At 39.7% G+C, this 12,233-nt stretch overlaps 1 protein-coding gene across 1 annotated transcript in view; it reads right to left on the bottom strand.

Annotated features, from left to right (window-relative positions):
* The window catches only part of LOC100683760 (zinc finger protein 420-like), a 130,316-nt gene that overhangs the window by 78,075 nt on the left and 40,008 nt on the right, over positions 1-12,233 (bottom strand). The window contains 2 exon segments of the mRNA XM_038525532.1: positions 508-634; positions 2,778-2,856. Coding sequence (XP_038381460.1) covers positions 508-634; positions 2,778-2,792 — 142 coding nt within the window. The 5' untranslated portion in view covers positions 2,793-2,856.

Genomic DNA, 12,233 nt, shown 5'->3' with positions numbered 1-12,233 from the left:
CTTTCTCATGAATAAATAAATAAAATCTTAGAAAAAAAAAGGATTATTGCTGGAGATTATAACTTTTAATCAACTATTGTGCTCAGTAGAGAAGACAGAACATTGTAGAATTCTAGAAAATGATTTCCCAAACACTGTAGACCAACAGTCCCTTTAGAACATGCAGGAGGAGTTTTAAATATTCAAATCATGGCTTCTACATCCAAGCACTAGATACAATAAGAAATAAAAACTGGAGTTTAAGATGTGGGCAGTATCACTTGATGCCTTTCAATGTTTAGTAATGACATTCTACAGAAATGATGATGTTCCCTTAAGGAAGGGGAAGCTAGAGCTGAAAAGGAAACATGAAGCTTTTTCTCTACATCTACAAACCCCTACATATTTCCCTTACTGCATGGATCCTAATTCCAGTCATGCAAAGAGGAATCTTCTAAGAGTCAGTCTTCAAAGGAAGGAAAAAAATTCAGAGTGTGGTCTGGGAAACCTGTAAAGAGTCATCCTCACCCAAGAAGAGGAGGTGTCCGTAGTTCTCTAACATCACATCCCTGTACAGTTCCCGCTGAGTGTGGTTCAGGCATCCCCACTCCTCCTGAGAGAATTCTATGGCCACATCCCTGAATGTCAGCAGTCCCTGCAATAAATACCACAGTTACCAAGTGGCCACAGGCAGAGTTCACAGTGTAACTAAGATGAAAGAGGGAGTTAGTGTCACCAGCTAGATCCCATGATCTGACCCTTACACTGCTTATGGGCTTTGTCCCACATTTTACTTAACCTCCACTTTACACCTTATCTTTTATGTCAATCAAAAGACCCCATGAGGTCTGTCCTGTGATGGAAACAGATGAAGACACTCCTGTGATGGAAACAGAAACTATCCAACCAAAATTTATGACTGCCCTGAGGAAGCCCATGGGCCAGCCCATTTTGAGCCTAGCTCCTGCCTCACACCTGTGCAGATGGAGCAAGGAGTAACGCATAGCATGACCAAAGGCTTATGTCATAATATTAGAAAAATCTCCAACAAATGGGAAGCACAAATCTCATTTACATAACATACAAAGATTATATAAGTGTTGTTTGCAGGTACCTGTGCGACCCTATGCCCAGCTCCACGTAAGCCCCTCTTGCTGAATTTCCCTCCTAACCCTAAATCAAAGGAAACCATTCCTCCTGGCTTTGAGTCTCTGCTTGAGAAGTTATCCCCTATGATCTCCTTATTGGCTGCAGATCAAGTTTCCTTTGTGTCACAACCCCACCTGGTATAGTTTCTATCTAGGACTCTATTCCAGGATTTTAATAAACTCAAACGTATTAATTAAGCGATTCTTGTTCTTTGTCTTTTTCCCTGAAAATACAAAGTAAATAGAAGGGTAACTCTGTGACCTAAGTGTGCAGGAAAATAAAAATCTATAAGATGAAGGTCTGCCTTAGAACCTCCAGTCCAGAAATCATTCTCTCTACTACATGAGAGGGAGAGCATTCATTGTCCAGTGGAAACTGATGGGAGGAGCTAAAGGTCAAGCAAGAATTCTTGAGATATTTTTGGTGCAAAAACTGTTTTTATGAAAGTGCTGGGACAGGACCCCTGGGCAGAAAGACCAATACAGTCCCCATGAGTAGTCATTGATTATATACTTTTAAATTGGGGAGCAGAAATAAAGGAAGTTTCTGCAGGGATTTTCATATGTTAAAGAGGACTTACCGGATCCTGGAGGTCTGCTATTGTCAAGCTGCCTGCTTTTTTGCCTCTAGCAAAGTATTTACATTAAGGAAGTTGTGAATTCCTAATAGTTTGTCGTACTCTGCCTGTCTTGGGTATTTATCAATGGGCTGCAAGTTGAATTTCAGTTTCTCTACATTTCTTTGATCTTTGTACTCCTTATCAGAAACTATTAGCAAAGAGAATCTCAGAGGAAAGTGGTCTGTATTTTACATAGAATGGTTTCTGCGTATCACTTAGCAAATCCATCTAAGATCCTTGTGAGGGAAAATATAAACTCTATAGGGGAGAGATCAGTCAGAGGGGACCCAACCAAGTCAAGGAAGGTAACATGAGCTCGAAGGAAACAAATTGATATCAGTGCCTTAGGCGCACAGAAGGACCTATTATTAATGGTGTGTTCTTGCATCCCCCCAAAGTAAATCAGACTATAAACTGAATTATGAGAGTACAGTGGATCTATATAAAGTTCAATCACACATAGTTTCCATGTCCTGTAATATCTAGTATATTTAAATAGAATATCTTTTTCACAATCTAAAGAGCAATCCTCCCTTTTTGTTCCGAAAACTTTCTGAGTTATTTTGGGTCTCATAATCATTGTGTTTATTTATGTATTTTCTTACTCCTGGTCTACAGAGCTCACAAAGCCTCCAGATGGAACCTAATAAGAAATGTTTTCCTTGACTGATATCCAAGGACCAGAGCTCATAAGCAATAGGAAACTTGGACTCAATGCTTCCTCTGTGGGTCTGTCATCAAGAGAGTCTTCAATACTTGCAGGTCTTTAATTTAAAGGGACAAAATTGTTGATAGCCAATTGAAAACCAGGTTGGGGAGAAGGCAGAGAAGGCTCTGTCTGGAATATAGGGGTAGGGGGAGTGTTCTAAAGACTTAATCTTTAGTCATTTTGAAAAGGTTTTTAAAATTAGGTGATAATATAAAGTAGAAACATCAGAACTAGAGGCATCAGTATTTGCAATTTCTAAATTAGTGGAATTTCAGGAGAAAAAAAAATGATGCGCCATCGGACTCGGGACGCAAAGCTTACCTGAGAACTGGCCATTTCTTCTTCTTTCACTTCGTCCTCTAGATTTCTTTCTCAGAAGAGATTCATGGAGAAATCACAGCTGCATCAGGAGAAAATGCCTTTAAAGCCACCAACAGAGCCTCCGTACCTCTAAACTGCTTGCCTGAAAGCAGGACTTTGAAATGCAGAATAGGCCCAACAACTTCCTAGTCCTTTGTGTCAGGAGCCTTTCAGAAACTGTGAGCTCCTACTTGGAGACCAATCCTTGACTTTTCCTTCTGTGCTTTCAAGGGGCCTCCCCTCGCACAGACTACCACAAATTCAGCTACAGCACAGGGCCTGACCCTCCCAGACTCCTGCAGCAGAGACCCTGTTACCTCTCTTTGCACCAAAGCCTATACTCAACTCTCATAAATTAATGGGAAGCTCTCATGCTTAACCCTGGCCTCACTTAGAATCACCTGGAGCCCTTAATTAAAACAATGCTGTCCACACCAATTGATAGAATCTGAAGAGGACAGCACCAGCAATGGTCAGTTTTGAAACTCCACACGTGATCCTATTGGGAAGCATTTGGGGGAGGTGACCAGGCAAAGGACAGTGACCAAAGCTATGGTTGTTAAACAGATTTAAATCCATGCCTTCTCCACTGACCAGTTTCTGCAGATTTATGCATCTCCCTTTTTCTTCTGTGCAGAGGGAGACACCCTTACAAATGGAGCTTTCCCTTATAAATGCAAATATCTCTTACAAAAGTAAACATACTGGGTTTCAGAGTTTTTCCTTTGTCTGCTGTTTCTTTAAAATAACAGCCTAGTGGCGCCTGGGTGGCTCAGCTGGATGAGAGTCAGACTTGATTTCAGCTTAGGTCATGATCTCAGGGTCATGAGGTCGGACTCCGCTGAGCAAGGAGCCTGCTTAAGATTCTCTCCCTCTCCCCCTGCTCTTTCCCCCTCCCCCTAGCTGCCCTGCTCACGCAGGCTCTCTTTATCTCTCAAAAACAATACTAACAAAAAAACAAAAAACAAAAAAGCAAAACAAAAAACCCCAACAAAATCCAGCATAAAATAATCCTTATGGCAAAGACATATATTTTGGAATGGTAAAATACTCTTAAACAGGCAAATGTTTATTTTCATAAGTAACTGCCAGTTTCCAAGTGAATGTACTTTTTACACTCCCATCAGCAATATATGCAAATTCTAATTTCTCAATATTTTCAGAGAAATATGGTGTTTTCTTTTTCCTTTATTAGAGCCGTTCAATCACTCAGTTTGAAAATATTGAGTGATTGCTCACTGGAAAATATGAAATGCTCATAATACAGTTTCCTAGTGACTCAAAGTGAAACCGCTTATAAGCATAATGTTGAACAAAAATCAAAATGGTTGCATTAAAACATCAGCAAGGCTTGATATTAAACTAAGTACCCTTTGTCCTCTCTTCAGCAAACTTCCCCTCCCCCTTAGTTTTCTCCACCACCACCCCCCCTCCCGCCCCCGCCCCAGGAATCCAGGACCACTCTCAAAACCTGGTGAATAGGCTGGCAGCACAAACACAATTCCTGTCAAAACCGGCTAGATCCAGTATTTCCCTACGATGAAACCTCAGCCTCTTCCTCTGGGTGGGCTTGCAGTTTTTAAGGCCCTGACCTGCTGCAGCCTCCTGTGCTAGCAAAGCAATAAAGCTACTGTTCCTCTTTATCCCTGAATCTGCCTTCACGTTATTATTTTAGGTCTGAAGCATGAATGTCAGTTTTTGAGACCAGAATGAATGTTAGGAAAGGAAAACATTTTTCTTCATCTGTTCTTAATTATTTGGCCAGCATAATTATTAAACTGATGTGAGACAGATTCACAAGAGAAAAAATATAATTTCTTAATTATGAGAACTTCAAACATATAAGGCTCAAAGACAGGCAACTGATGCTTATTTGCCACTGTCACTTAAGAAGGAGGAAGTAGGGATTTAGAATTTCAGAAGGGGGGGGAAGCATATTCAGAGGAAAAAGGACAGAGCAAATGTTTGTCAAGCAATAGTTTGCCACACCAGGCAGACAACTCTTTATCATATAAAGAGTTCATTTCTGGCTATCTTCCTGAGTTCTCCCATCTAATTTATTCTTGGTATATAATCAACCTCACAAAAGAAGGAAATCCTTTCATTTGCAGCAACAGAATAACCCTAGAGGATCTTTTTTTAAGTTACAAAGAGGCCCTGCCAGCGCCCCTCTGACCAACTTAATTAATTTTAGCAAGCATCTTTAGCCTACATGATTGATAAACCAAACCTCCTTGTATATATTTAGATCATGCATTGTTTCCTAGAAAGACTGAGAACTGAACTCTCTTGCACAATCTCCCCCTAGGGCACCCATACACAACCAGTAACATCTATGGATGGCACTATTGAGTCTGCAGGCAATCAAGAAGTGTTAGAGACTTCCATGCTCCCCTTCTACTGATTAAACTACCCCAAAGTTCCTTTAAGGGATACCTGGGTGGCTCAGTGCTTGAGCATCTGCCTTTGGCTTAGGTCATGATCTGGGGGTCCTGGGATCCTGCCACCCACAGGGAGCCTGTGCCTATGTCCCCGCCTCTGTGTGTGTGTGTGTGTGTATCTCATGAATAAATAAAATCTTTCCAAAAAACAAAATCTTTGGGCCAGGCAGAAACTGTGGAGTTGGTTTTTGCACAAGACACTTTCTTCTCAAATGGCTGGCCTCCTGAATAAAGCTTGTATTTCTTGCCAATCAAAACTTGTATCTTGAGTATTGTTTTTGAGTGACCCACAGCCAAACTTAGTTTTTTTTGGTACCAAATTGTTGTGTGATCACTGAGTATGCCCATGAGGAAAGAATTCTTGAGATACCTTATGGTGCAACTTAGTAAGTTTATTCAAGTAGCAGGGAGACAGGACCCCCAGGCAGAAAGAGCTGCACTTTGGCGTTTGAAGCTTACTGTTATATGCTTAGTGCTCAATGGGGAAGGGGACATGCAGGGAGTATTAGATCATAAATGTTTTTTTTTTCAAATTTCTATTTGTGAAACTACTTTTGTAAAATGCCTCTGATGCTAATCATCAGTTCAATATTAACTATGGGTGAGATGTACAGGCAGTTATTAGACCCTTTAAGAATGCAATAACCAGCTACATTTGATCCTTATCAAAACTATGCAGGCTATAGGTCAGCTCTCTGGGCTAAAGGTGAACATTTTCTGTTTCTATCTCTCATCATTTCACCCCTGATCAATTTTCTGTCCTTAGATCTTTAAAGTTGTTGGATGGTAAGAGTTCATATTTTGTGTCACCTTCAAGGTGACAGGGGCTGTAGAGATGTCCTACCAATGCATTGAAATCGGTCCCTATCTGTCCATTTGTGGAACTATTACAGAAGGCCACTGTTGTAGAGTCTAGAGGGGCCACAGGGGTGAATTTGTTTCGAATAGTAACCATCATCTGTTGGCTGTGCAAAGGATCAGGACCTGCTTGCATATATTTCAACAATATGAGAGAACACAAAAAAAAGAACACATTAGAATTATTATTATAATGAAAAATCAGAAGAGCAATGGGAAGATCCTTTAGGGTGACCATGGTCCACCCCTCCACCAGGAATTTAATCAAACATTCAGTGACAATGGAAAGAGAGAGAGAAAAGTTGAACAGACTCTTTAAAGACAGAGAACTGATGTCTGCCAGAGAGAAGGTGGGTGGGGTGAAGCATTAAACACATGATGGGAATTAATGACTGCACTTGAGTGATGACCACTGAGTGATATATGGAACTGTTGATTCACTATATTATATACCTGAAACTAATAAAACACTGTGTATTAACTGGAATTAAAATCTTAAAAAGTCAAAAATAATAAAGAAAATGTGGTACAATCTATTAAAATACTGATGTATCTATATAATAGCAATAGATAGAAATAGAGATTATTATTTGATATGGTTGAAATGAAGAAAACTTCCTAGATATCAGTGAAAGAGAGCTAACTCTTTCCTGAAAGGGCAGACAAATGTACCTGAACATTTCTTAAGAATTAAAATTATTGAAATTACGACTAGTAGGTCATTATATCAGAAGAATGCTTCTTGAATGCTTGTAATCTGTATTTTCAAAAAAGATCATACAGTGAATTTGAAATGCATAACTTAGTCTATGTATGATCCCAAATATTTTAATGATAGAACACATTGGTAATTGTGTTTCCACTGGTAAAGAAAATAAACAGGGAAGCCATTGACTCAGGTGGCTCTAATGCCTCCGTAGCCTCTATAAGCAAATCACAACTTACTTAACAGACACTGCATTGAAATGGAAGAAAATGAAGAACAAAGAATTACAGTCAACTAGGCTTTCCAAAAATAAGCCAACTAGTTAAGGTGTACCCATGGTGATTGCACATAATGCTAGGGCTATTACACTTGATATTTGCTAAGAGAGTATATCGTCGATGTTCTCAACAAAAATTAATTTAAAAATCAGAAATAAAAACTTCTAACACTATGAGGGCATGGGCATGTTAATTAGCTAGATTGTTTTAATCACGTCATAACGTATACATATATTTATGTTTTGTTACTTGAGCAACTACTGAACTATTGAATCTGCAGGAATAGAAAACAGGATTCTGGGTGGAAGGCTGGTGAAGCACACAACGTAATGATAAAAACAGAAATGAAGGCACGAAAATATAGGGTCCTTTGCCCCATTCATTGGATTCTGGGTTTTGGTAATTGTGAGCACCAGCCCTGGAGAGATGAAAGGAAGAGCCACTCAGAATCGGATCTCCTCTAATCTGTCCTGAGAGTGGGAAGATCCAGAGCCAGGCCAGGCCAGAGCTGCACACAGCCTCAGAAGCGAGGTGGATCTGGTTTGGCCTAGGGAGGGAGCTGGCTGTAGGCCCTGATATCCCTGACTCTGGGGTACTTCCAGCTCTGTCATTCCTAAGCCTGCTCAAAGAAATTCAATATACTGAGTTCACATTATTTTAATCAATTTTGTCTCTTTCCTAGTTCAGAAAATAAAAGAAAAAGCAAGTTAATATAAACGGTTGACATTTTCTGGGACAATTAGAAAACTTTTTTTTTTTTTTTTAAGATTTATTTATTCATGAGAGAGAGAGAGAGAGAGAGGAAGAGACATAGGCAGAGGGAGAAGCAGGCTCCATGTAGGGAGCCTGACGCGAGACTCGATCCTGGGACTCCGGGATCATACCCTGAGCTGAAGGCAGACACTCAACCACTGAGTCACTCAGTCATCCCGAAACCTTTTTATTTTTAACAAGAATGCAAAATAAATGCTACTGCTACTAAAAAGTCTTTGGTCCATGGAGGACTCATCACAGGTGACACCAGAACTCACATGACAACACAGGGAACTGGCCCAACTGAAAAAGTCCCCTGTATACCCGTTTTTCCTCAAATTGACTCTACAATCCTGAATTCAACAACATACCCATTTGTTCTAACCTAAAAATTTCTAGATGTTATGGATCATGACTCTTCATCTGTTTTTTTTTTTAAGATTTTATTTATTCATTCATGACAGAGAGAGAGAGGCAGACACAGGCAGAGGGAGAAGCAGGCGCCATGCAGTAAGTTCCATGTGGGACTCGATCCCAGGATCCCAGGATCCCAGGATCATGCCTGGAGCCAAAGGCAGACGCTCAACGGCTGAACCACCCAGGCGTCCCTTCATCTGTTTTTCTAATGACCAGATGCCATGGAAATAATCAGTTTCTATCTGTTTGCATCTCTACACCGGTTCAGTGTTCTTTAACTACAGGAGAGACTTCCACCTGGGTACCACAAAAGAGATTCCTTCCAGTCAGAGAGAAGACCCTAGATGACTCAATCTTCTTTCTCTGAAATGGAAGCAGATTCAGATACTGGTACCAGTCTAACCCCATCTACATAGGACATCCCTAATTATTCCAAAGAGTCCCTGGTTCTGGAAAGAGTGTCCTCAGTGAGACTGACCTGATGCTCCCATAGGGATCCAGGCAGCAAAAATTTTAGGCTTAGTCTGTGCCATTAGGTAGACCATAGACCTGTCATGGTGGATCAGTATACTTTGATGCAGCTGTGATGAATCCTGTTCCTGGGAGGGGCTCTCTGGAGTAAGAAGTCTACTTCAGTTAACACAGGTTACAGGTAGCTGTAGTGGTCATGATTCTAGTTATTTTGTGGGTCTTAACCTTGCACTGTTAAAGGATCTTACCTCTTCTGAAGTTTGTCTTAAGGCAAGACCTTGTGCAACAGGTTTTAATGCCTATGTTTGCTGCCACGTAGATATTCTGCACTGACTGTTAGGAGTGCCAGTTTTTTGAAGACCATCAAACTTGTTAGCTATCTTTGTGAAACTCTCTTCCCACCCGACACCTAGAGAAATGTTAAGAAAATACGACATCTCATTTTGAAAGATACCCATTCAAAAATACTTTGGGTATCTCTTCATTCTTTCAGGAAACACTGTTACATTACTGATTGGACTCTCATCTTATCTCCTGGGACCATTAATACAACATAATTGTATGGGGACACCTGGGTGGCTCAGTGGTTGAGCATCTGCCTTCAGCTCTGGGTATAATCCTGGAGTTCCAGGATGGAGTCCTGCATCTGGCTCCCTGCAGGGAAGCCTGTTTCTCCCTCTGCCTATGTCTCTGCCTTCTCTTTGTGTCTCTCATGAATAAATAAATAAAATCTTAAAAAAAAAAAAGAAAACAACATAATTGTATGGACAGTTATATAATAATTTTAAAGGATTCAATGTATAGCTATAATTATCTATTAATAGAATATAGATTCTCTATGTTATTCTCAATTTTACCTATTGGGACTGGCTTGTAGTGTTATATAACACTCTGTGAGGCATGGATAGATACATGACTGGCATGGAGAAAAACAGACTACATTTTTCTCCTGAGATGAGGTTTTCTAATTCCTCCAGGGTACAGAAGACCTGGATATAGAGTGGTCATCACCAAGAAGAATCAAGATGCTGGCAGTCTACACATTCAATGCAATCCTTATCAAAATAACACCAGATTTTTTCACAGAGTTGGAACAAAAAATTCTAAAATTTGTATGGAACCAAAAAAGACCCCAAATACCCAAAGTAGTGTTGAAAAAGAAAACCAAAGCTGAGGGCATCACAGTTCCAGACTTCAAGTTATATTACAAAGTATTAGTCATCAAGACAATAGGGTACTGGCACAATAGATACATAGATCAATGGAAGAGAAAAGACAATCCAGAAATGACCCCTCAACTATATGGTCAACTAATCCTTGACAAAGCAGGAAAGACTTTCCAATGGAAAAAAGACAACCTCTTCACAAATGGTTTTGGGAAAATTAGAAAGGAACATGCAGAAGAGTGAAACTGGACCACTCTTTTACACCATATACAAAAAATAAATTTCAAAATGAATGTAAGACCCAAATGTGAGACAAGAATCCATCAAAATCCTAGAGGAGAACACAGGCAGCAACCTCTAACCTCAGCCACAGCAACATCTTACTAGATAGGTCTCCAGAGATAAGAGAAACAAAAGCAAAAGTGAACACTGAAACTTCTTCAAGATAAAAAGCTTCTGAGTAGCAAAGGAAACAATCAACAAAACTAATAGGACCTTCAGATATGAGAAGATGTCTGCAAATGATAGATCAGATAAAGGACTAGTATCCAAAATCTGTGAAGAACTTATCAAACTTAACACCGGAAAAACAAAAAAACCTAATCAAGAAAAGGGCAGAAGATAAGAACAGACATTTTTCCAAAGAAGACAAAGAAATGGCTAAAGGACGCATGAAAAAATGCTCAACATTACTCATCAGGGATACGCAAATCAAAATGACAATGATATCACCTCACCCCTGTCAGAATGGCTAAAATGGACAACTCAGGAAACAAATGTTGGGTAGGATGGGGAGAAAGGGAAGCCTTTTCACACTGATGGAGGGAATACAAACTGCTGCAGCCGCCCTGCAAAACAGTATGAAGGTTTCTCAAAAAGTTAAAAATATAACTACCCTATGATCCAGCAATTACACTGTAAAGTATTTATCCAAAGGCTATGAAAATAGTGATTCTAAGGGGCACATGCACCCCAATGGACTATATATAACTCAGCCATTAAAAAGAATGAAATTGGGGGGTGGGAGTGAATGGGTGACGGGCACTGGGGGTTATTCTGTATGTTGGTAAATTGAACACCAATAAAAAATAAATTAAAAAAAAAGAGAAAAACAGAAAAAAAATGAAATCTTGCCATTTGCAATGATGTGGACAGAAAATGAGTGTATTATGCTAAGCAAAATAAGTCAGAGAAAGACAAATACAATGAATTCATTCATATGTGGAATTTGAGAAACAAAACATATGAACATAGGGGAAGGAAAGGAACAATGAAATAAGACAAAACAGAGGGAGGCAAACCATAAGAGACTCCAAAGGTTGCTGGAGGGGAAATGGGAAGAGGGGGACAGGGTAATGGATGATGGTCATTAACGAGGGCACTTGATGTAATGAGCTGGGTCTTATAAGCAACTGATAAACCACTAAATTCTACCCCTGAAACTAATAACACACTATATGTTAAATAACTAGAATTTAAATAAAAATTTTAAAACAATAGCCATTCTTAGAAAAAAAGATGAATAAAGACGCTGGCAATTCGGAAATATGCACTGATTAAGACCAAATAGTTTACTTCCTTCCAGATACTCCAGTGAAAAAGAGAAAAATTAGAATGATGGATAAAGGGAGGATATAAAAAGCTACAATGATGCTTTCCAGGACAAAAATGGCTGGAGTAGCTATTATCTCAGGAAAGGTTCACAGTGTGGTATTGTTCTGATGGAGGTGTCAGCCCCTTGGCTTGTACATGTACAGAATGAAAACCAGAATGAGTCCTAAACACAAAACATCTGAGGTGCATTTGAATGCTGCACAGAGTAGTAAGTCTACATGTGCCTCACAAAATACAGCAGAAGAGTATCCAAAGCCTATACTGTTTGTGATGTATTTGTTGTTCTTTGATGTAGGGACTGTTGTATTCATCAGCGCAGGTAGGATCCAACACAGAATACTGGAGGGGTCAATGGAATGTGGGACTGTTCCTTAATGGTGTGCCCACCTGGAGTTCCTGGGGACTGATGGTGATGGCTTGGAAGACCTCTTCAAAGAAAAGAAACAATCAGGGTTTAGTTCTTTACAGCTAACCAAAATAGTTTAGTTATAAAAGGTTTAGTGATGATTTAAATATTAGAGTCATCATTGGAACCTGGGTACCTATAGCAACAGGAAGCATTCAAATGCCCTTCCAGTAGAAGACCAGTTCTTGGACTTTTCTCTCATTAGACAATTAATGCTTCATCTAGAAGTCTTCACACAAAACAGCCACCATGGCCTGAGACTTTAAGTACAGACCTGGATACAATACCTACAGTGTGAATGGGTATT

The sequence above is a fragment of the Canis lupus genome, chromosome 1 (genome assembly GCF_011100685.1).
Source record: "Canis lupus familiaris isolate Mischka breed German Shepherd chromosome 1, alternate assembly UU_Cfam_GSD_1.0, whole genome shotgun sequence".
Taxonomy (NCBI): domain Eukaryota; kingdom Metazoa; phylum Chordata; class Mammalia; order Carnivora; family Canidae; genus Canis; species Canis lupus.
Note: the sequence above shows the minus strand (reverse complement) of the source record. Positions and strands in the feature narration are given on the sequence as shown.